Source organism: Quercus robur, chromosome 10, assembly GCF_932294415.1.
Source record: "Quercus robur chromosome 10, dhQueRobu3.1, whole genome shotgun sequence".
NCBI classification, from domain to species: domain Eukaryota; kingdom Viridiplantae; phylum Streptophyta; class Magnoliopsida; order Fagales; family Fagaceae; genus Quercus; species Quercus robur.
The window spans coordinates 16,677,001-16,698,823 of record NC_065543.1 but is presented as its reverse complement, the minus strand read 5'-3'; the positions used below and the strand labels follow the sequence as shown (position 1 = coordinate 16,698,823).

The 21,823-nt window shown below is 34.7% G+C and overlaps 4 protein-coding genes across 5 annotated transcripts in view; 2 read left to right on the top strand and 2 right to left on the bottom strand.

Moving 5' to 3' along the window:
- Nucleotides 1-268: 268 nt before the first annotated feature.
- LOC126701405 (pentatricopeptide repeat-containing protein At2g21090-like) lies at nucleotides 269-3,112 on the bottom strand. The gene has a single exon (XM_050399484.1). It carries the CDS (start codon nucleotides 2,755-2,757, stop codon nucleotides 1,015-1,017), a length of 1,743 nt encoding a protein of 580 aa, XP_050255441.1. The 5' UTR covers nucleotides 2,758-3,112; the 3' UTR covers nucleotides 269-1,014.
- An 850-nt stretch (nucleotides 3,113-3,962) lies between these two features.
- Nucleotides 3,963-6,722, top strand: LOC126701736 (pentatricopeptide repeat-containing protein At2g13600). Its single transcript, XM_050400078.1, has one exon. The coding sequence runs from the start codon at nucleotides 4,213-4,215 to the stop codon at nucleotides 6,337-6,339; it is 2,127 nt and encodes a 708-aa protein (XP_050256035.1). The 5' UTR covers nucleotides 3,963-4,212; the 3' UTR covers nucleotides 6,340-6,722.
- Nucleotides 6,723-7,179: 457 nt separating this feature from the next.
- Nucleotides 7,180-9,489, bottom strand: LOC126701738 (ABC transporter G family member 5). Its single transcript, XM_050400079.1, has one exon. The coding sequence runs from the start codon at nucleotides 9,294-9,296 to the stop codon at nucleotides 7,347-7,349; it is 1,950 nt and encodes a 649-aa protein (XP_050256036.1). The 5' UTR covers nucleotides 9,297-9,489; the 3' UTR covers nucleotides 7,180-7,346.
- Nucleotides 9,490-17,968: 8,479 nt separating this feature from the next.
- The window catches only part of LOC126702552 (histone deacetylase 14, chloroplastic-like), a 41,263-nt gene continuing 37,408 nt past the window's right edge, over nucleotides 17,969-21,823 (top strand). Inside the window, exon 1 of one of the 2 annotated variants that reach the window (XM_050401288.1) lies at nucleotides 17,969-18,047. In XM_050401288.1, coding sequence (XP_050257245.1) covers nucleotides 18,008-18,047 — 40 coding nt within the window. In that variant the 5' untranslated portion in view covers nucleotides 17,969-18,007. The remainder of the gene's footprint in view (nucleotides 18,048-21,823) is intronic. The other variant, XM_050401286.1, reaches the window with a different exon arrangement.

Here is a 21,823-nt window from a genome sequence, read left to right as displayed (position 1 = left end):
CAACGATAATAAATTATCCTAAGTCATGGGATTTTGTTAACTCAATCGGTAAAGTCTTGCATACACCATAAACTGATTGATGTTTTAGCCGATGATAAAGAGCAATCATTATGAAATGAATACCATAAGTTAAAATTCTATCTTATCTGTCAAAAAAATAAATTATCCTGAGTCCTAATTGCTTCTTTTTTTTCTTTTTCTTTTTCTTCCTTTTTTTTTTTTATTTTTTTTTTAAGTTATCCTAACTTAGTAACTTTGCTCATTTAGGAGAGCATATTTTCATTGATTTATTGGACTTAAAAAATAAGCTCGACAAATATACAGCTGTACCTAGACAAAGTAAGTCTTTAACAAGTTGTACATAATCCAAATAAACTGAATAAATTAAAAACAGGCAATGAACGACACTGTTTGATTATGCGCTTGTCCCCATTCCAGCGCCAGAATTAGCAGTTAATATGGATCTTCCACGCAATGAATGTCACACTTGGGCTACTTCAGAGATAATCCGACAATCTGTGCATAGCACTAGAATTGCTGAAGGCTATTGTATACCATAATACCAAGCAATCTGTATTCTTGCTGTACCCTGCTACCATTCCATTGGTAAGGTAAATATTAAACAAAAGTTCTGTCCTACCAGTGCAGAGATTTGGATGTAGATCAGACGCTGCAACCAGATGACTTCACACTGTTTATATAGTTTTACAGGGAGTTTAGTTGTATATGGGTTGAAGAAAACTCCTGATTAACACAGCCAATGCCGAGATAACTGGTTTCCAACTACTGTAGGTTGAAAGATACGGAATATGCCTCAAAGACAAGGCCAGCAAGAGCTTTATTTGATAAGGGGTCATTACTCCAAAAAAAGCTGACATTGTCTAAATCTTTTTCTGGTAAGATGCATAAGCTGGACTAAATGGAGACACTGCGATTAACCTAGCCTGCTACGTAGTCTTTTTCTAAAGCTTGTTGAGCAGGCTTTCACCCATGTATTTGCAAATCCTCATCCAGTTAATAAGATGAAGAAACACTATCATCCTCATCTGGAAGAAAAAGGCTGCCGATATAGGGCTGATATCCAGCATCCTTCATATGATCTACCAGCTTTCCAATCACTTCATATATGTCGCCTATCTGACAATGGAACCTGTCTTTGGCTACAAACTCATGTCTTGCATTCCTCACCTCAATCCAACTATAAGCTGATTCTTTCCTCAAACCTTTCTCCTCCATAAGCCTTCTCACTCTATCCACATCACCCCATCTACTAGCCGCAGCATAAATGTTTGATAACATAACATATCTCGCAGCATTGCTGGGTTCCAACTCAAACAGAGCTTCTGCAGCCATTTTAGCAAGATCCAAATTCACATGGACTCGACAAGCACCCAATAGTGCACCCCACATCCCAACATGATCTGAACCATTAGGAGCTTTCCCGATCAACTCCACTGCTTCCTTGAGTCTGTTTTTCCTCCCAAGCAAATCAATTAAAATTGAATAGTGATCTGGTCTTGGATTTACATCATACTCCTGCATCGAGTCAAGAATTCGGATCCCTTCAGATACTAGACCAGAGTGGCTGCAGGCGGATAGCACCCCTAAAAATGTGACAGGATTTGGTTTTATCTTTGCTTCTATCATTCTCTGAAACACAACAAGTGACTTCTCACCAAGCCCATTTTGAGCAAACCCAGTTATTAATGAGTTCCAAGAGACAATGTCCTTTTCAGGCATCAACTCAAACAATGTTTTAGCTGATTCCATGCCTCCGCATTTGCAATACATGTCAACTAAAGAATTAAATATATACATATTAAACAAGTTGCTACTAGTGCTCCTTCGAATCATGTGGCCATGAATCTGTTTACCTCTTTCAACAAGTGCTAAATCCGCGCAAGCACTTAAAACACAAACAAAAGTATGAGTACTAGGCTGGACACCCTCTTCCATCATTTGCTGAAAAAGAACCAATGCTTCAGTGGCATGCCCATTTTGAGTATAGCCGGCAACCAAAGCAGTCCACGAGACAGTGTTCTTAACGGGCATTTCGTTAAAGACCCGACAAGCATCATCAAGTCTAGATGCCCTTGCAAAAGCAACAACCATTGTAGTCCAAGACACAACATCCCTTACTGGCATTCGACTAAAGATAGAATAAGAGGTATCGGGTTCACCAGTTTTTCCATAAGCATCAACTAGTGCATTATGAATAATCAGATTCAACTCCAAGCCTAAAACAATTGCTGCTCCATGAACTTGACGCAACAATGCTAAAGCACCCAAACAAGCGCAAGCACCCACTACACTGACCAGCGTGAACCCATCCAAGATTAAACAATTATAGTCTTTTTGCATTTGTCTAAACAAACTAATAGATTCCCTCTGAAACCCATGATGGGTTAAACCAGAAATCAACGAATTATAGCTAACAATATTTGGTATTGGCATTTCATCGAACAGTTTATGAGCTTTATCGAAAAGACCAATTCTAGAGCACGCAGAAATCATTGTGTTCCATGAACGAGCGGTTTTATTAGGAAGATCATCAAAGGCCTTTTGGGTACTTTCAATGGCGTTGAATTTGGAGTACATATCCATGAGGCCGTTGGTTAGGACTGGGTTGAATGAGAAAGCTGTTTTGATAAGGTGTGAGTGCAAGGCCATGCCTAGTTTTAGATTTTTGGTTGTGATGCATCTTGATATGTGTGATGCGTATTGATCAATGGCTGAGATGAAATCAGAAGGAAGCATGAGCAGTGGCTTGATAACAACGAGAGAGTAGAAACGTTAATGGGACTGATAAGTAATAAGTGATAAGTGAAGCTAGGTGTATCAAAACCTTCACTTTATTTTGGTTAGATTGTTTTTTATTTTTGGATAATTCAATCTTACAACATACTTGTGGGGAAAGGTGATTCTAATCATGTTTCTGGTTAAGGACTTAAGGAAACCAAACAATATTGCTAAGCTATGAGGCTCTTGACTTTGATTTGGTGTTGGTGTACTTGAATTACTTACCAATCATGCGTTTGGGCACACTATCTAAGAAAATAAAAATATTTTTGTATGAAGCTGTTTGGTTCCCTGTTTTAGAAAGAAGTTTCATGTTTTGAAAACAAAAAGTGATAGTTCTTATTGAAAATCTTGTTTGGCTAGGTGATTTAAAATAAAAAATAAAAAATAATTTGGGCTTGTGCTCCAGGGTCCAAAGCCATAAGAACTTGCAACTTAGAGTCCCGGCCGTCCATTGACCCAAAGCCATGAGGGCTTGATACTCAAAGCCACAAGAACCAGAACCGAACCTCGAGCACAATTTTTTTTTTTTATGTAATAGTTACATATACAACTCCAAGTACATGGATTGAGTTTCACAAGTGTTAATGTAGTTACACTCTTAATATAGTTCTTGCCTTAAGGGCCGTTATCTCCAAAAAAAAAAAAAAATGTAGTTACACTCGTAACTGTTATACATAATACCCTCTTTAGAGTCACGTTGTCAATATTTTAAGAATATATCCTAATTGGTTGGCATCTCGTAATCTTTAATAATTTTATTTGTTAAATACAAGATTAGAAGATAATTTAAAAAAAAAACAAAAAGTAAAAAGATAGAAGTTAATTTATTTTTTAAAATACTAGTTTTGCTATTTTTATTATACTAAAAAAGGTGTGACAAAAAGCAACAAGTAAATATTTCCACAAAAAACACCAAGGAGTAAATTTTTATTTATTGCTTTTATCTATATGTAATCAGTACTATTGTATATGTAGTTGGGCTTTTAGCCCCATTTCTTGAAGGGAAATTATTTTCACTCTAGTTCACATCTATGTATTCTGGAATGTTCATATTTTAAAACTTAAAAAGTTTATAGGAAAAATTATTTTGAGAAAAAAAAAAAGTTGATTAGGAAAAAGGAGGTGAAAATGTGAAATAGTGAATGCGTAAGAAAATATAGAATTAGAGAGGCCCAAACTTGTTATGAGTGGCACGCGTAAACCCATTAACACAACGGTCGGCTAAGCAAAAAGACGCGGGGAACCATAGTCTTAAAAAGCAACAAGAATTTGAAAAATCTTCATATATGGAATTGGAAATGGAAGCTCAAAAACCACCCTTTCTTTCACTTTCCTATTCTTTCAGTTTCAGAGCATTCCCAAACCTCAACGAAACATGCCCATGAACCTGTCTCCTTCACAGAGAATGGAATGGGTACCAGTAGACATGGCCTGCTCAAAAAACTCGTGGTGGGCGACCTCTCTTTCCTCGACTCATCGCCTTTCGCAAAGCTCTTGGACTCTTGCGTCAAATCAAAGTCGGCACGCGACACGCGCTGCATACACGCACGTATCATCAAGACCCAGTTTTCCTCTGAAGTTTTTATCCAGAACAGGCTTATTGATGTGTATGGAAAATGTGGCTGTTTGGAAGATGCACGCAAAGTGTTCGATCAAATGCCTGAGAAGAACACTTTCACTTGGAATTCCATTATAACTGCGTTAACGAAATTGGGTTTTCTAGATGAGGCTGTGCAGGTTTTTGGGTCGATGCCTGAGCAGGACCAATGCTCGTGGAACTTGATGGTTGCGGGTTTTGCACAGCATGATCGTTTTGATGAAGCTTTGGAGTATTTTGTTAGGATGTATAGGGAGAATTTTGTGCTTAATGAGTACTCATTTGGTAGTGCTCTTAGTGCTTGTTCGGGTCTGATGGATTTGAAAATGGGTATTCAAATTCATTCTTTGGTCTCGAAATCATGGAACTCTTTGGATGTTTATATGGGGTCTGCTCTTGTTGACATGTATTCTAAGTGTGGGAGCGTGGCTTGTGCTCAAAGAGCTTTTGATGGGATGAATGAACGGAATAGAGTTTCTTGGAACAGCTTGATTACATGCTATGAGCAAAATGGTCCCGCAAGTGAAGCTTTGGAGGTTTTTGTGAGGATGATGGATTGTGGGATTGAACCCGATGAGGTCACTCTAGCTAGTGTGGTCAGTGCATGTGCGAGTTTGTCAGCAATTAGAGAAGGTATACAGATTCATGCCCGTGTTGTGAAATGCAACAAATTTAGGGATGATCTTGTTTTGGGAAATGCATTGGTTGATATGTATGCAAAATGTAGCAGAATCAATGAAGCCAGGTGGGTTTTCGATAGGATGCCAATTAGGAATGTGGTGTCTGAAACCTCCATGGTAAGTGGGTATGCAAAGGCAGCAAGTGTGAAAGCTGCAAGGTTAATGTTTACGAAGATGATGGACCGGAATGTAGTATCTTGGAATGCACTTATTGCAGGATATACACAGAATGGGGAGAATGAAGAGGCGCTTAGACTCTTCCTCCTCCTAAAGAGGGAATCTATTTTGCCAACCCATTACACCTTTGGGAATCTACTCAATGCTTGTGCCAATCTCGCTGAACTGCAGCTGGGCAGACAGGCTCATAGTCATGTTTTGAAGCAGGGATTTCGCTTTCAATCTGGAGAGGAGAGTGACATTTTTGTGGGAAACTCTCTTATCGATATGTACATGAAATGTGGATCAGTTGAAGATGGAAGCCGGGTATTTGAAAATATGGTGGAAAGGGATTATGTCTCTTGGAATGCCATGATAGTGGGACACGCACAAAATGGTTATGGAACTGAAGCTCTACAAATTTTCCAGAAAATGGTGGCATCTGGAGAGAAAGCAGACCATGTCACGATGATTGGTGTTCTATGTGCTTGCAGTCATGCTGGGCTGGTTGAGGAGGGGCGTCACTATTTCCACTCAATGAGCGTAGAGCATGGTTTGGCTCCATTGAAGGACCATTATTCATGTATGGTTGATTTACTCGGTCGAGCTGGATGCCTTGATGAAGCAAAGAGTTTGGTAGACACAATGCCAATGCAGCCTGATGCTGTTGTTTGGGGATCTTTACTTGCTGCTTGTAAGGTCCATAAGAACATAACGTTAGGGAAGTATGTGGCGGAGAATCTCTTAGAGATTGATCCTTTGAACTCCGGACCTTATGTTCTTCTCTCAAACATGTATGCTGAGCATGGAAAATGGAGGGATGCTATGAAAGTTAGAAAACGGATGAGACAACAGGGAGTTAAAAAGCAGCCAGGTTGCAGTTGGATTAAAATCCAGAGTAATTCACATGTTTTTATGGTGAAAGATAATAGGCATCCTCAGAGGAAGGAGATCTATTTACTTTTGAAGATGCTCATGGAACAGATGAGGAGAGCTGGTTATGTGCCAGATGATGGTGATCATGAGGCCTTTGATGAGCAGAGTGAATCTGAATTCACCTTATGTTATGAAATGGAAATGGCAGTGGATGCTGCTGTTGGTTGAATTCAGATGCTTTGTTCTAGGTATCCTCTTTCACCAACATCCGATTGATTTTTTTCTCAACTTTTGGAATGGATAAATTACCCTTTTTTTCATAAGTTTAAGCCATTAGGAAATGGTGAATTTAATCATTTAATCTAATAGGAATGAATAAGTACTTACCAAAAAAAGTTTTAGAACTAATAAGCAAGTTATAGTAGTCAGTAGTTCTTATAACTGTAATTCTTTAAATGTTGTACCATTACACATTATTCAGAAAGACAGCTACTACTCTTGAACTTAAATTACTTTGATTATCAAAAAATACTTAAAATACTTGATCTCCCTCCCTTCTAGTTGGAAGATTACATTGAGCCTAGGGGGAGGTCAATGTAATTTACCCTATATTCAATTGTTTTCTTGTAAATAGGCCATGTCTATGATTCGAGGAGCACCTTAGATTTATATATTAATGATGGTTTAAAGTTCTGCATTGTTTCTAGTGTGCTACATGTATTATCAGATGTGTACGTACCCCGATAATAAGTGGTCAATTAGAATTTGCACTGTTTACAGTTGCAGAGTGTTAGGAATTCAATGTGGTCTGGAACTCTGGATCCTCCAGTTATTCAGAATATTAAGCATTTGGGGACTTAAGAAGATAGATGGACCAAGCCTTTAGAAACCTTGTTACACGAACAAAGTGCTGCAGTGTGTTGGTTTTTCCTTCACAATGAAAACTTTCTTTTGTTTATCATCTTAAAAATCGATAGGCCTAGAGAGAGAGAGAGAGAGAGAGAGAGTCACATGTCATTAAGAAATATAGAAAATAAAAAACCAACATTTCATGTTAGTACAATCTGGTGACAGAAATTACATATCTTCTTTTATTATTATATATGTGATTTTTCTTCTTTGGATGCTATCTTAAGTAAAGTCCAAAACATGTGAACATTGAACAATGTTTTCAACAACTCGTGAGAGAGAGAGAGAGAGAGAGAGAGAGAGAGAGAGAGATTTCACTATATTCTTCAGACAAGGGAATCCTTGAGCCCTCTCTGAGAGCATCTACACCTAAGAATGACATAAGAAATAAACCTGTAAAGCAATATGAAGCACACCATAACCATCACATTTCTCCACCTGCTTTCCTCCCCATAGCCTTCTTCTCTAAGCACATCTTCTCCACTCACCATACATGTCCCAAACATGTACTCCAAGCACTTGTCTGAATTAGAGAACTCATTTATTAGAAACCCTTCAAATGGATACTTGAACAATGATACGTAATGCATGAAAATCCAATAATCTGGAATTCCATGCTTTGATATGAAATAACCAGAGAAGAGAAAGAAGGATCCCATGACACCCCCAATCACAGAATTGCCGACGATGAAATTAGGCACTAGAGCACTGAAACATACCACAACAGAATTTGCCGTATACAGAATTAACCAAATCAGCAACAAGAAGTGCAAAAAGGCCATGAAATTGTGATTGAGTCCAACGAGCCAGTATAAGGGTATTGTGAATAAAATGGCCAGGATTAGCAGAAATGGCAAGTAAACTAGTCCATTGGCTATGGCATAGGATGAGACTCTGTAGCTTCCACTAGAGGTCTCCTTCATAAGAATCTCCCTCTCTTGCAAAAAGATTGGCAAAGCTTCTGTGGTGCATGATAACAGAAAAGTCAATATAAAAGCAAATAGACCTACCCTTTCTTGAGCTCCAACCAAATCATCTTTTAGATTGTAAAAGATGGAGCCTAGGACAAGCCCAGAAATCAGCATTTGAATTGTCCGGCATGCGAAGAGCTCCTTGGTCCGGAAGATATTTTTCGAGAATCTATGAGTGAGAATTATGGTTTCTTGCAATCTAGAGTTGGCAAAGCCACGAGGGAAATCGATACCATTAACATTGATGATTTCTTCATCAATAACCTTGGATTGTTGAAAGAGTTGTTGTAGCGTGCACTTACCGCTTCTACACTCACCTGGATCATCTCTTTTCTTCTGTTGTGTTGTTGATGGCAACTGTGGTAGCATTTGTTGGTGGACTGGCTTAGACTTTTGCTGCTGTTGAATGGCTTCAATGGATTCAATGGCAAATTCAACAACATTGACATGAAGAGGAAGCTCTAACCCCATTAGCCTCAAGTTCACACCAAGCTGATCCACTGTGCCCTGGTGCAAGGCACATCCATTAGCCAACAGTAGAATTGAATTGAACAACTTCACAATACGAAACCCTGGTTGGTGGATACTGAGAATTATGGTTCTGCCTCGGGTTTCAGCCATGGACTTGAGCATGTCAATAATTTGAAGCGCTGATGTACTATCCAGACCTGAAGTTGGTTCATCAAGAATCAGCACTTTGGGGTCATGTATCACGTCCACGCCAATTGAAACACGACGCCTTTCTCCACCAGATATCCCACGAACTCTGTCATCTCCAACACGAACCCCGGCTACATGACTCAAGCCAAGCTCCTGAATCAATGACTTCACCCTGGAGCTCAGCTCAGCTGGTGGAAGCCTTAACCTTAGCTTAGCACTAAACATTAAGGTTTCTTCCACTGTAAGTAAAGGAAATAGGGTGTCCTTTTGAGTGACATACCCTGATATTTTCTTGAACCCAGCTTTGTCTATAGGCTTTTGGTTCACAAAAATGGAACCACTTTGTGGTGTGTGTTTCCCTGCTAGGATTTCTAGTAGGGAAGACTTTCCAGCTCCACTTGGACCGACAATGGCTAGAATCTCCCATGGTTTTGCCTGGCAGTTCACGTCCTTTAACACTTGGCGGACTCCGGGGCATGGACATAGTTCTTCAACCTTGGCTTGTGGTTCATCAGGTTCTTGAACCACTTCATGATGACTCTTTTGTGGCTCTCTGCTAAAGATCTTAAAAGGGTGCTCTCTTTTTTGTGTTTGAATCTGATAGTTGATGCCTATTGCCTCAATCTCACAGCCTTGTTTCTTCATTGAAGATGCACTCTTTTCTCTCTCTTTTTTCTTTACTCACTTGGGTTTCTCTAGCTGATCAATTTGTGTAGTACTAGTAAGTACTCTCAACTGATTTTTTTCTTGTTTATTTTCTTATTTAATCCCTGGTTTTGGCTTCAACTACGAACTGTGAAAACAGTGAGTAGTTTAGGCAAAGACACTTGGGTCCTCGGGTTTCTATAGATGGTTCACGTGCATCTTTTGCTACAGATATTTTGTCATGGAAATTTGCATAGTTCACGTGGCTATGTTACGTGAAAGCCCTTGGTTTCTCGTTGTAAAGTTTGTATGGCTTCCAGGCTCCAGCTTTTAGAGACAAAATAATGCCTCCAATTTTTTCCATGCTTTACCTTAGAGACCCCATAATAAAATATTTTTTTCATTCCATCAGACTTCTTTGCATTAGAATTAAGGACCATAGCTCTAATTGCTGAAATTTTTGTAGACGACTCACCATCTTTCTTTCCAGATATCGGATTCACATACCAATTAGGAAAAATCTCCAAAGAAAACTAATCTAAATGCCTAGGTAGCATGTGGTCCAGCCTTAGAGCGATGTCAATGTTTATTTACGAAACCCAAACTTCAAATACATCCCATAAACTGTCTTGCTATGTCGCAAATACAAAGTTTTTAGGCTGCCTTCATACAATTAGGGGAGCCTGCTACATATATATATATATATATATATACACTCAAAGACAACCACCTAAAGTTGTTACAAAGATAACTCTTTTTGATAATTTGGTAATTGGAGGTGGGGAAATTCAAACCCCGAATATTTTTGTTAGAAACACCAAAAGGTGCCGACCACTTAAACATGGCTAAATTATTATCACGGTGCACCAAAAGACGAGAACAAAGAACTTAGGCCTGAATCAACTAAGCTAGCTAAACGACTAAAATAGGCAGTAAATTACTAAATTCAACCAACCGACTGACATAATTACTTGGTTTGGGACAAAAAATCTATTAGTCTACTTTGCATCAGTATGTCATGTAAGAATTTGGCTTCGGTTTATCCCTTTCTTGCTTTGCATAAAATGTTATATATTTAGTTTTTATTTTGGGTAGAAAGAGGAGACGTTTTATTTGATTAAGTAGTAGTTACAAAAGTTGGTCCATTAGTCATTTTTGGACAAAGTCTAGCGTTCAAGGTCAAGGATGTTAAGGAACACTCTATAGGAGTGCTTATTTTCCAAAAGATCCCATATATAGGGTTAAGTTACAAAAGTAGGACATTGTGCATATTCCACTAGGCTGCTTCTTTGCATTACTTCTCTCTTGGCTAAGCCATCTACGATGCTGTTAGCTTCATGAAAGATGTGACGTGGTAGGACGGTCCACACTTTGCTTAGTAGGGCCCCTGCAATTACAAATTAATGAAGTCATAGCCGGAGCCGTAATCTCATTTGATGTTAACCAACATATCACAATTTCAAAATAAATTTACAGGTCTATAAATTTGTAACTAAGTTCCCAGTCAATTAATAAACCTTGTCTACCTGCCCATAATTCTTGTAGCATTATTTGTGACAAAACCTTGTCCATATTCTTCCACTCTAGAATAAAAACATGAATTGTTTTTCGTGTGTATATATATATATATATAATGTGGGGTAGGGAATTATGCGTTTCCAAATGCACAGATGACAGAACAATGAATCATATAAAAAGTAATCATCACAACACCATTATTGGAACAACTGGATAAGATTTTCCATTTTGTTAGGACATTACAATAATAATATTATAGGTAAGCCAGCGGTTTCTCTTCCAACATTTGAATGTCAAAGTATATATCAAGAAGTGGAAATGTATAAGATCATAGATGATTGTGAGAGTCATTCTTGTCTCTTGAACTTTTAGCTTTGATTAAGAGGTAAAGAACGAAATGAAATCCAGTCAAGTTGTAGATTTAAATTTTGCTTAGTGGAAAAAATAAAAAAATAAAAAAATAAATAAGAACTCGTGCACCCAAGAATTTCTAAGATACAACGATTTAAACATAGAAGGTAGAAGTAGATTAGTTAGTTCGACTTGTAAAAATTTTTGTTGTCAAATAAAAGATTTGTGACTTGAACCCCGTTTACACCAAAAATCAATTAGTGTCTTCGCTTGATAATATAGAGTAATCATTATAGAACGGATGTTATATGTTGAAATTTTAATATATTATAAAAATATAAATAAAAATAAAAAACATAGAAAGTGGAAATTACCAATGTACTGTCATTAGAGGGTTTTAATTAAAATTTATGCCATTTCTGTCTAAAACATTGGCTTTTGAAATGCAATGCTTTGGCTTAATTTTTTTTTTTTTTTTTTTAATTTTTAAATCCAAGCAAGCTTCATTAGAAAACAACGTTACAGAATACAATTCAAAGCATTAATCTTGATCACATTCACAAATTATTCAGGTAAGGACATTTCATTGAAAACTCCTGCCACCTATTATTAAGTCCCCATTTGGCTAAGCAATGAGCTGCTCTTGATTAATTTTTCAGTACAATTACGTACAAGAGATTTATACTTCCAACTCCCCCAAAAGAACATGCATTCCAATAACGTGAAGATGCAAACAATCAATTGTAAGGGTTAATCATGTCATTATATGAAACACAATTAGTAAACCCTCGTAGCACGTTGGAGTTATACGTAGGAGTAGGAGGACCCTAGGAATTGGATGAAAACAACAGGCAATGTGCCAGTGGCCCCCAGTGGTCCTCTAATTTGTGGCTGAAATTACACTAACACTTTTGTGGCCCCCCAAAACAACTGAACCTTGAAAACTTTGCAATTAATATGCTTTTCTATTTCACCCTTTGGTCCATAGTCTCGATTATATAATGTTTTTAATGCTTTTGGTTTCATATGTCACTATTTGCTCACCTACCGATGCATTATGGTGTTCAAAAAAAAAATTAAAATCACTAGATAATTTCATTGAGAATAACTCAATAGCTTTGCTATCTTTAATTTATATAGTTGTATGATAAGTTAATTCTTGTTACACATTTTTTACGCATTTTTTTGCGTTTTCAAAATATGAAATTATAAAATTATAAAGTCACATTTTCAATAATAATTTCATATTTTTATCTAAAAAAAAAAGATTTCAACTTACATAATATTGGATATCTCATTCACACGTTATATATATATATATATATATGTAATTATCACGTTTTATATTATAAGCCACCTCAATCAACCTTACACCTCACTCTTGGCATTTACGTGATGTACCTTTCAAGTCACATATATATCGTCCGGCTAAAGAAATTACCACCTCTAATTGCAAGTGCCCCCACACACCAACTATTGCCAAAAATGTAAAATCTTAATTTGTGGTTGCAAATTTTCTCTGGTAAAGTAACATCTTTATTTGTGGTTGCAAATGGTTACCAAGAATATGATGACATGGAATGAATCTCTTTTGTGGATGAGAAGAGGAGAGAAGATCTTATTTGGCATCCATTTCTTGTGGCTTTTCAATGCTCATTTGTCCTCTATTTTGTTTTTACTGCATTTCATTTTTTTTTTTTTTTTTTTTTTTTTTGTAAATATTTTTCTCTTACAAATTACAATGGTGCTGATTTTTGTCCTAAAGTGTTATTTTTATTATTTTATGTGATATATGTAGCACCCGTGAACTATCTTCTGTGTGGTCAATCAAGGCCCTTTGTGAACCCCACTTGGCATTTGCCACCACCTGCCCCACCAATGAACAACTCATTTCCTACACATCTGTAACCCGTGAACCCATTTTCAATTTTCTCTCTCACCAATCATTCAACTTAGGTATCAAATGCTTATCTCGAATTGCTTCACTTGCTGAATGGTTTAAGCAATAGCCAACGTTCTAGTAATATACAAGATATTACTTATTGTTGTTATGTAGTGTGAGGTTGATGAGTCTATACTGAAAACTCCATTTTTGAATTAAGAAAAAAAAAAGTATCAAATGCTTACCATAGGTAATCTGAGGTTTGATTTGATGGGAAATCTGTTTTAGAACTCCTAATTGTTGTCTCAGAGTCTCGGTCTGGCTCAGTTTTCTAATTGGATAGAGTTCTTATAAGAAATTGCGGGTTTGTTTAATACTTCTTCTCTAGCAAGGAAATGATTTGGAACTTTGTAATAGTTTATTTAGCTGTAGCCTTCTCTAGGGATTTGGATGTAGGTAATAGTTTTAATCTTTAACTTTTAAGGATTTGCAGAGCTCATTATTAGTGGATTTCCCATGAGAATGCGTTTGCTGTGATCCTTTACCATTTTGCTAGAATTGCAAATGATTCCTTGAATCTTGATAATGTGGTGGTTGTACAAATCAAAATCTTTTTGTCCTAGTTTTGGTGCTCTAATAGCTTGATAATTTATTTAGTGAGTTGTATTTTGGGCAATTCTTGACATAACTCTCGAAGAGAAACTATTTAGTATTATTAGAGAAGAGTAGTATAGACTGTATAGCACTCATTTTTCTTATATAATAGTGAGTTGTATTAATAAATTGAATGGTAAGATTTATTATTCATTTGAAAGAATAGAGTAACCACGTTGTTGTATTCTAAGACTAAGACTATGAGTATCTAATAATTTTCTTATTTCAATTTTTTTTATTCTCTCTCTAAATTAAAACATAGGGAAATGTTAATGAATAATCTAAGGGTATTGATTTAATAACTATTTTTAGAAATATTTGTATAGGTAAATAATAAAGCAATTAATTTTTTTTGTAAGCTGGTTATATTTCCAATGAAAGTGGTGTTAAAATTTTTTTAATATAATTTATTAACAATTGTTCTAAGGACACCCATTAACATTACCCTAAAACATATAAATGATAGAGGTTAGAATATATTGAAGATTCAACAATAATGAATAAACCTCACGCACATTCAAGATGACTTTAGGGACTTCTTGTTTGAAATTTATATATATATATATATATATATATTTTTTTTTTTTTGGGCATCGAAAACCGAGCATCACATTGCATGAGGAAAGGATGTGAAGCTTTACCTACAACTAGAATGGTGCATTTTTTAGTATTTAATTTTATAATTTTATATATTGAAAGAGGGGATTTAATATGAACATTTACATTAAAAATACTAGGATGTGCTACAATACTCTTAGCATAATGATGCCTAATTGATTGATTCTAGAACCTCACAATCCTTCTTTTGTCACTAAGGATTCTCTAAATCACATGGGAAAAAAATATTATGTAGGATCCTAGCAAGAGAGAGAAAATAAATTATTTACTGATTGTTTAGTGATTATATATCTAGAATAGTTGAATTAGAATTTAACGTTTACATTAACATGTGATGGGTTCTTGTGAATTTCAAATTTTTACTCTTTGGAGAAATTTGGATCCATGGCATTGGCCATTTGAAATTGAATGATAACTCCGAATTCATATAAAATACAGTATACGATATTATCTAAATCTCTAAAGTCCAAATATGTGTTATCTATACTACTATTTAAGGGGCTTTCCCTGTTTGGATTCCACATTTTTCATGCCTAAAATACCCTCATCATATCCACTTACAAGTTTTCAACTACTGGGGATAGATATGTAAATTAAAACTCCTACGTTTAAGTAGAGACAAAACTAAAGGACAATTCTGTAAAAATGCAATTCTAACTCCCCTAAAACATGGCCTAAAAAATAGGACAAGTTTCCTGTTAATTGTCAAATTATTTTACCCACTTATAATTTAAATTGTAAAAATAAAAATTATATATATATAAAATAAAAACACAGTTTTTTTTTCCCCTAAAAAAAAGCCTCATCGCATGCACGAAGCGCGTGTGATGAGGCTAGTGTTAATAGTTGGTTTGTTGTAAGAATCCAATTGACCCTAAAAATATATTTTTAATCAATCTTGTAAAGTATTATTTTTGGAACTTAAAATTTCCAAAGTCTCATCCAACAGTTTATGCACAATATCTTAGGAACCCAACAAGAATATCTAAATTGGGAAGAAGAGTACAAGATTATACGGAAATTACCTTCTTCTTCTTCATCTTCTTCTTCTTTTTTAATTTTTTTTTAAAATATAAATAGAATAAAAACTCGTTATGTAACATGTATAAAAACATAACATTTATGCCATCATTAGTCATTCTACACATTAGCCTTATATATATTAGGATTGACTAAGAGAGGAATTAATAATACATTTCCCTACAAATAAATACTTATGCAAGTTGCATGATGATTTACAATTAAAATATGAATTAATTAACAGATAATTAACACTGGATTCCATTCCTTGTTCCTTGGGAATGGGTTGTCTTTGGTTAATTAGCACACTGGTTTGTCCTCATTCACTGATCATGTGCTGAAATTCATGTTCTGTACAGTTGTAAACTTGTGTTAATTAAGCTTAACCTTCTTCTTTATTCCAAAAATGGAATAGAGAGAGGCTTAATTTCTTGTAATCTGAATAAAGAGACGACAAAAAAAGTGAGTCAAAGTATCATATAGTATGTAAATGAATTCAAGTTTTAAACAAATTGAACTTGATTTGTTTGAGCATCAACCAATTCAAATAAGCCATTCTGGTTGTTGTGGTGGCAATTCAAACTGACATTAACACAAAAAAAAAAAAAAAAAAAAAAGAAAAAAAAAAAAAAAGAAAGAGATTATCTCTATTCTTTAACCCCTAAAACTGTAGGCATTTGCTATATTCATTAATGTAGTTTGATATTTTTAGTACTTGTCCTAAGGCCACCAACTGTATTACTAACACTGCTTAATTATTATAAATAAAAAAATAAAAAATAAAAAAAACTTTTTAATTGTGTATTTTTTTTTACTCCTTCAGATGAATGTAGCATAGTACAAGATGCAACAACAAAGAAATAATAATCTTGAACAGTATATTAATTGAAGACAAAATGTAATGCAATAAATTAAGGATTATTCTTTTCATTTTTTTCTTCTTCAATCTCTTAATAGTTCTAGTTGTATCTACATTTTGCTAACAAATCCTAACACCCTATTCCAATTTAAGAATGGGACCACTGAAAGGTATATCATGGTGCCACTTCTACAATCAATGGGAAGGACATTTTTCTGTTCTATTGCCTATCTCTACTTTGAAATTTTCTAAGACTCCAATCTATCTCTTTTTTCTCTCTCATGAAAACAAGTATGTAATATTAAGCATCAAACAAGTAAGCAGCATGTAAACTCTTGCTATTTAGCATGAAAGCGAAAGAGTATAACAAGTACCTCACCCCCTTTGTTTGTGTGTGTGTGGCCCTACAGCTGTTCAACACTCATTGCTCAAGGCCTGAACCTCTCCAAAGGGGGCATGCACCAATGAAACAAGTGGTAGGTCACTCATGAGATAAGACCCTAATGGATCTTGATGAAAGATATCTTGTCATTTTTGCTTTCTAGACCTTTCCATTAGTCCAAAAACTGAGTTACTTATCCCATCCCTCTCTTTTTTCTAAATCCAGACAGTAATATTAGGCCAAACGCCAAGCTATGCAAGACAGTGAAGCTTCCCAAAATTCTATTTTTCTCATTGTAGAAAATATCAAAAATGTATCAACTTTAGTTTCAATGAACCAACAAAATTTTGGTTGAAGTGTGTTCAAGTTCAACATTGTGTAATGTCAAATTGACAATGCGAATTGCTGCTAGTCCAGCCCACTGTAATTGTATCAGACACTCAAAACTGATGACTCCCTCTTTCCTACTCATCTCTCTCTCACACGAGAGCAAGCACACACACTTAAGGAGATTTGATTTTAGTATTCTATTTAATTGAAACAAGGTTGGCAATTGAGCTTTATTTAATCTTCTAATACTCTTTGATTCTCAGCAATACGTAATGCCTCCTCTTAAATTACAGTTAAACACCACAACAAAGAATCTTCCACAACTCATCTTTTGTGAGACAACAATTATTAAACTTTAGAAAACTATGGTCGTCCTACTTCACCACCATAGCCTTATATTAGGTTAGGATTGTCCTTCTTATAATTTATAAAGGAATCCAGATGGGCCTCAATGAAAAAACAGCAGTCCTTAATCTTTCAAGGACATTGACACCATTTACATAGACTTCAATCATCAAGTTGCGTTAGTCATGTCCATGACAATATTGGTTACAAAGATGGGTATGACTGGAGAATGTACCTGAGAAGTCAGTTATATATATATATATATATATATATATATTGAAACGTGGTTGACCTGGTTGGACTATATCCTAAAATTAAAATTACCAACACTGATCTCGATTGGATCTATGGCGCCAGAATCAAACATGTTTGCAAAAAAAAATTGGGTGAGAAAATAGGTAAAATATAACAAATTAAGCTTTTGGTTTATATTAAATTCCAAACACAATACTTTAACACTTTTTTTTTTTTTTGAGAAAACAATACTTTACACTTAATTGCGTTGAAGTTAAATTTTTTATTTTTCACATTTAATCATATAATTTTTTTTACTCTTGAAATTATAGAATTCATTATTATATATTATTATTATTCAAAAAAAAATTTAATTTAGCATTTTTGAAAATTTAGTATTATTATATATTATAATTTATTATTGCCAAAATGTTGAGAAAAAAAGGCTTGACTAAGTGCGCTCACGCACCATCCTAACTCCAAACTGCTCTCTCTCTCTCTCTCCCCCTCTCATCAATATGCATCTCCAAGCATTCCCTCCATTTCCATCTTCTGCAAGTACCTCTCTCTCTCTCTCTCTCTCTCAGACATGCACTTATAAACCACTAGACCTTGTTTCCTTGGTCCATTGTGGTCCACTTCAGACTAGTTTGGTCCACTTCGGTCCACTTTGGACCATTATCAGTCCATTTCAAACCAATTCGCTCCATTTGTCCAATTTAGACCACTTTGATGATGCTTTGGGAGACAAGTTTGTATAGAAAGATAAGTTGTTTCATTGACAATTATGACACATTTTCAGCATAATGTTAGTAGGTTCTTGATAAAATTACATTTTTCTTATATTATTAAAGTCTTGTAATTTTTTTTTGGTAATATAAGTGATGATATTTAATTATAAATGCTTCATTTTTAGACCATTTAAGATATATAGAGGATGAATCGTTTGAAAGGAGCGTGAGAAACAAATTCTAACCACACATTACATTATTTATAAAATATGTCAACCTTATATAATAATTGAATGTAAAATGCATTATATTTCTTTGAAAAAAAGACTTTATTAAATTTAAAACACTTTCAAATACCAAATATAGATAGCTTAATTTAGAAATTTTAATATATTGTATGAACTATACTTTGTTAGAAACTAATCACATCATTTTAAAAAGGATTTGGGACTAACACTTATAAGTATAGTTATCTATTTTCATTTTTCACTTAATAAAAAAAAAATCGTGAAATTTTTTCGCACATCTCGCAGGTACATGACTGTGACTAGTATTGCTTGATAGTTAATACAAAGAAAATTGGACAACTTGTTCAATGGCCAAGAACTTGTAAAAGTTGTATGTATCCATACTAATTGGCCTGAGCCTATTTTCCCTGCCTGCCGTTTTGCCTTTGCTCCATACGCATAGAGGAAAATATTGGAAAAATAGCAATAATCTTGGGATCAATCCGTTGTGACAAACTCTTTGGATATAAGCATATATATAAAATGATATAGTTTATCTTCCAACCCAAGAATCTTTGTTCAACCCATTACCCAATGGTTGAACTAAAATGACCATCTACCTATTTTCGTTTAGATGACAAATTAAGTTATTGTAGGGAGATGGTTTTTTGGGCCCAAATAACATTGGGCCATGGGTGAAAATAAGCCCTATACAAGCTAGCCCACCTTAAGGATAAGCCTCACTAAAAGAGCCAAACCTTGGACCATGGATCAGACAATATGTCACCTTGGATCCAAAGATGAAACTCATCGAGAACCTTATCTGAAGACAAGACTCTAATCGAGCCAACAAAAATGAAGTACCTATCAAGCTTCCAAGGAAAAATTCTGGAATGTACGAGATTGTTCGAGGAAGCTTGCTGAAACTTATCGATAAATCCACAGTCACGCTTGCATTAATGAGGCTCACCTACCTGGTATAGTCGCATTTATTACTGAGTGACTGGCCTAAATAATGCAAAGGGCCCCAAAAGTCTCTATTCATCATAAAAGTAAGGAAGGAAGAGCCTGGTCAAATATAAAGATCTCCAGTAGTAGAGGGACAACACATCCTTGGGGTAGAAGTAGGGCAAATATAAGGGAGGATAAGGGCAGAAGTGGGGGGACACAGAAAAAGAAATTAAAAACTTAGAGTGAGAATCACAAAGAGAAAAAGGGAGCTTTACAACACCTTCAAGAGCTTGTTCTTGATAGGAAAATTGTAACACCTTTCACATACTTGAGTAATATAACTTTTTACGTATATTCTTGTTCTTGTTTAAATCTCTTATTATGGATTATCATTAGTCCATAATACAAATTAGTTGTCTCAAGTTAAGTTGATTTTCCATTTTTAACCCACACAGTTATCTAAATTAGTCACATAATTGTCAAGAATTTTGTATCAATGACTGTGTTTAAGTCTCTCATGGCAAAGAATTTCAGTTTAAAACTCATCTCTTTCATTTGTTATAAACAAATCATATAAATTTTAAATGTCATGTAACAAATTAATATACGTGGATGACTAAAATCACTCTATCTTTAATTTTATTTTATTTAGATAATTCTAAATAATTCATATGATTTTCAAATCTATAAGATAATTGTTTATGTGTACAAGGATCTATTAAAATTTTTAATAAAATCATATGACCATCAAATATGTTGGTTAATAACTTAGTGTACAATGATCTATTAAATCATTTAATCAAATAATATGGGTATCATATCAGAGATATGAGTTAAAATAAAAAGTGTATGATATGATGGACTAGAGAGGTTTTCAAAGTGTACAATAATTTGGAATTATATTATGTTATAATCTCTCCTATTAGGTAATAGTGAGAGGAGTGAATATGATATTATTATAACTTGCTTGTAACCCCATACATATGCATAGATACACTTAAAGATATACAATACGATGCATAATATAATTCATATATATAATATTTAAATACTATTAATAGTCATTTTTATATTTTGTTAACTTTTTAAAAAATTTTGTAAGGATATTATTAGGTATAAAATGTAAATTTTCCATTTTTATTTTTTTTAATTATTGTAAAGTACTTTTTTTTTTTTTTTTTAACGATTCATTTATTCTAGACTCTTTGATTTTTGTACTCAATAACTCAATTTGATGAATATTTATGATGTGATCCCACATTTGATTCTAAAATTAAGAAATAAAACTTTTTAAGAATAAATAATTTAAGACATATGACGCAAAATTAGAACTCTAATTTGGAATTCTAATTTGAATTTCTCTCAGTTTCACCTATTATTATATATATAGATATATATATTTGGAAGTACTCAATAATTTTCCACTTGGAATGTTGTCTATTCAAAATTTTGGAGAAACTTTTTTAAGGAAAATTACATTTATGTAGGGGAACAATTCGGTGGCCCAGTCCTTGTCCTTCAAGTCTTGGTCCAAAAAGTCCAACACAATGAATTCTTGTAGAGTATGAGTTTAAGAACTAGGTTTAAGTAAGTTAAACGGATTACTGCATGGGTTGAGGGAATGTATGAACAAGAAACAAAGTCATTACGTTTCAAAATCTCCTAGAAGGATCAAGATAAAAACTAATTTTCGGATACAAAGTGATGCAGCAGGACCTCTTTTCATGCAATAGTCTTTTCTCTGTCTTTTTCTTTTTTCTTTTTTCTCTCCCTTTTCTTCTGCCCCTTTTTACGGGGACTTAAACACATTATATAGGCCTCTTCTTATCATCTTGGCTTTACACTTGTCGATCATCCAAACCATTACTTGAGCACCTGTCTCATCAGACACCCCTCTCAGTTCTTTGTGAGTTGCGGAAGCCAAGGTAGCACTGTTCAGGGGTCTTCTCCACATTAAAGCGGCCAGGAGAGTAGTTGTAGTGCATTCAATGTGGCGGTGGTAGCTTTAGCTTAGATATTTCGTTTTTCCCTCCTGTTCATGTATCCAGGATAGGGGTCTCAGTGGCTGGGATGTACATTTGCTCCGAAGTTTCAGTATCCGAGGAGAAATTACTCCTCGGATATGTCGTCTTTGTTTCTTATGACGCCTGAACATGGATTGCTTGAGTCATGTTGACTCCTCGGATGGGCTAGGGTCCTCGGACGGGTCCAAGGCCCAACCTGTTATTTTGGGCCGGCCCTCACAATTTACATTTTAGAATTTAGGGTGTTTGATACATTAAATTTTGTAGTTTTAAAAAACAATAAATTAAACCTGAATTGTTAACAAGTAAATAAAATTAAACTTTTTTTAAAATAATAAATAAAATTCTACAGTTTAAAAAAATTAAAACTTTTTTGGTGAGAAAATGGGTAAAATAAAAAA

What these genes read in the sequence shown, in the direction of transcription:
- LOC126701405 (XM_050399484.1), bottom strand. Translation starts at nt 2,757, where the DNA reads ATGCTTCCTTCTGATTTCATCTCAGCCATTGATCAATACGCATCACAC.
- LOC126701736 (XM_050400078.1), top strand. Translation starts at nt 4,213, where the DNA reads ATGGGTACCAGTAGACATGGCCTGCTCAAAAAACTCGTGGTGGGCGAC.
- LOC126701738 (XM_050400079.1), bottom strand. Translation starts at nt 9,296, where the DNA reads ATGAAGAAACAAGGCTGTGAGATTGAGGCAATAGGCATCAACTATCAG.